At 39.1% G+C, this 2,891-nt stretch overlaps 1 protein-coding gene across 2 annotated transcripts; it reads right to left on the reverse strand.

Annotated features, from left to right (window-relative positions):
* Nucleotides 1-391: 391 nt before the first annotated feature.
* On the reverse strand, nt 392-1,910 carry LOC104942783 (leucine-rich repeat-containing protein 45-like). 2 transcript variants are annotated; one of them, XM_010768072.1, is made up of 3 exons: nt 1,621-1,910; nt 912-973; nt 392-809 (listed from the first exon to the last, which is right to left on the reverse strand). In XM_010768072.1, exons 1-3 carry the CDS (start codon nt 1,844-1,846, stop codon nt 735-737), a joined length of 363 nt encoding a protein of 120 aa, XP_010766374.1. In that variant the 5' UTR covers nt 1,847-1,910; the 3' UTR covers nt 392-734. The 2 variants fall into 2 exon arrangements, with proteins under 2 accessions (XP_010766374.1, XP_010766375.1); XM_010768073.1 differs by having other exon boundaries at nt 889-973.
* Nucleotides 1,911-2,891: the final 981 nt, after the last annotated feature.

Here is a 2,891-nt window from a genome sequence, read left to right on the forward strand (position 1 = left end):
AAAGTCACTCCAATAGTGCTCCTTAATTACGCTTTCATCCTCCTTTAACAAAATACTTCACATTCATCCAGTTTGTGACAGTAGTTGTAGCATTTTTGAGACTTTTAAACTTGAATTACCGCTGTTGCACCCCCCCCTTGTGTGTGTGTGTGTGTGTGTGTGTGTGTGTGTGTGTGTGTGTGTGTGTGTGTGTGTGTGTGTGTGTGTGTGTGTGTGTGTGTGTGTGTGTGTGTGTGGCGCAACTTCCAACAGGAGTCATTTGTTGGGAACCCCTGAACTAGGTGATGTGTTAATGCAAAAATATATAAGAAAAATTGTAATTTTAAACTAAGATGTATTTATTGTTTTAATTGAAACATTAAAAAACATTTGTAGTTTTGACTCAGGAAAGTTATTTCTTAACCTTGGACATAGCAGTTTAACAGATTCATCATAACTCAAAGTTTTTAACCACTCTTTAGGCTTTCATTAGTGGATGGGGTTTACTCAGTCAATATGGAGAGGTTCCATTCTGATGTGATGACAGCACAGCAAGATATGCATGCTGATAAAGACCATATGAAGGTGAAAGTACAGGAAACAACTAGTAAGTGGAACTTGAGTGAAGGTTATTTAGTTTAAATTAATTGTATAATGACCAAAGACATACTATGACCAGATTGGACCAGATTGGTCACATGTCTGGTGTTGCAAGCAGCAACTGAACAAATATTCTCACATTAAAATTCTTGTTCTCACCTGCGCAGAGTCTTGTTAAGTGCCAACAGCTTTCCCAACACCTCAGCCCCTGTCGATCTCAGGTTGTTACCCTGTAAAAACACATGTTGCATCAACAGAATACCAACCTGTCTCATGAAAGAAAACAAATTAGGGTCTGACAGTACGGACAATTTCATTTGTGCATGCGCCACCTTCAGATCCAAGACTTTTACAGTTGTGTTGCCTGACAGTCCACTTAGAAGTACTTTTGCACCTGAGAGTCACACAAGCATGAAAAGACACTGTTATACATGATGTTAACATTAATGTCATCAAAGTCAATACACCAGCATTAATTATTCCTCTAAAATTACTAACACACAAATGAGCCGCACAGTTGCATTGACATGTTTCTCCATTAACATCAACACAGACTAGTTTATTTTGATTCACACCTATACACCTATCTGCTGCCATAAATACATATAATATATAATAAATATACATATATAATACATATAGCTGTATAAACACCAGTTGTTGATTAATCCGCCCATACAAATAATCCCCACAAAATGCACTATTTCTTCCTGTTTGTGTAGACTTTGTTTAAATGTACTGTGTCCTATTGTTTAGGGAAACTATTGAGACTATATTAGGATTTCTACGTTCAATGGAACCAATGGGTTTCGAACTGAGAGCAAAAGACAGGGTAAGAAAGTCAGAAAGTCGTTGGTTTGGGTCTTTTTCTTCATTGAAATAGCTACAGTAAATTTGCATACCACTGAATTATATGGGGAATCAAAACATGCGTATACTTGAATTTAAATGTATGCTTGACACCTGCTGTAAAACTGAACCACTTACAATATAATACACTAAGCTCATTTAGGCTGTTCGTGGATCTTAATATTGACGCACCTTCCTCGCTGAGCATACAGTCACTGAGCAGCACCTCTGTGAAGACGGTGTCTCTTTGGAAGGCCCTGGCCAGCACGGAGCAGGTCTCTGCAGACAGGCTCTGTCCACTCAGGTCCAGGCTGGACCCCTGAGCCCCCCCCCCCTGGAGCCGGGCCACCATGCTCTCCTGAGGCTCCACACCGCTCTCCTTACAAAGACGAAGGTATGTCCGCCTGAAATCCTCCATTGTGCATCACCACTCGCTCCTTTTCAGCTGAGTTGTCCCACAATCTCTTAACGTCTTCCTTCTTTCCTCTGGAGAAGAAAAGAGTGAATTAGGAGTGAAATGATTCATTGAAAGAACATGTCAATTTTCAAGACACAAAGCCAGCCATGCTCTAGTAACGTTTGGACTTTGATGATTTGGTGCTTTTCTATGACTGGTGGGATTGTAAGGTGAATATTATTGGGTTTTGGACTGGAGGGTAGACAAAACTGATAAATTAAAAAGACTGATAAATTAATTAAGGCTGCATGATCTGGGAACATTTTACGTATTGCCATAATTTTGTATTGATAATTGTTAGAAATTAAAATCAATTTTGATATGGCGTAATTTGAATTAAATATACTATTTAATTTAAATCATTTTTATTCTGAAAAACCGGAAGTTCACACTATTAACTTAACACTTTTATTCTGAAAATTCTTCATTTCCGGCTAGCATTAGCATGGGGCGAAATGCTACGTTTTCAAATCGTGAATTGAAGGTGAAATGACATGTTGTACACTAAACAGACTGGGATTAGCACTCATTTATTGAGGCTGAATAACATTTATTAGGGAATGTTTAAATAACCACAGACACCAGAATGATGTAATTTAGCAACAGAAAAAGGCAGGAATTGCATTGGACCCGCCCCCCACGACGCCGGCCAATAGGAGAAGACCTCAGATGACAACAGGAAGAGCAAGCCAATAATTGATCTCTTCTACGGTTATGGCTAGAAAGGATCCGTCTTGTGTAAAACGCTCGCGAGAGTTTGCAAGTCACATGGCTGAATGTTTACTTTTGGCAGGCAGCCTTTCAGTTACGATCGTTAACATCAGTTGGCCACAGCAAATGATGGTGAGAAGCTAAACTAACTTAATGCAAATTACAGTGAGTGAGATTGTTGAAATAGGGTGTTAGCGGTCTTGCTGTTCAAAGTAGAATAACAACACTGTAGATCACCAACACTATGGTTTATTTTTTATTCACAGGCAAGTCAACGTTGTCGCAGTAAAAGTCC

Source organism: Notothenia coriiceps, unplaced genomic scaffold (assembly GCF_000735185.1).
Source record: "Notothenia coriiceps isolate Sejong01 unplaced genomic scaffold, NC01 NC01_scaffold00005061, whole genome shotgun sequence".
Lineage (NCBI taxonomy): Eukaryota > Metazoa > Chordata > Actinopteri > Perciformes > Nototheniidae > Notothenia > Notothenia coriiceps.

What these genes read in the sequence shown, in the direction of transcription:
- LOC104942783 (XM_010768072.1), bottom strand. Translation starts at nt 1,846, where the DNA reads ATGGAGGATTTCAGGCGGACATACCTTCGTCTTTGTAAGGAGAGCGGT. An exon ending in CTGTATGCTCAGCGAGGAAG is followed by an intron (nt 974 to 1,620) that starts GTGCGTCAATAT and finishes TGTGACTCTCAG; the next exon opens with GTGCAAAAGTACTTCTAAGT. An exon ending in TAAAAGTCTTGGATCTGAAG is followed by an intron (nt 810 to 911) that starts GTGGCGCATGCA and finishes GTGTTTTTACAG; the next exon opens with GGTAACAACCTGAGATCGAC.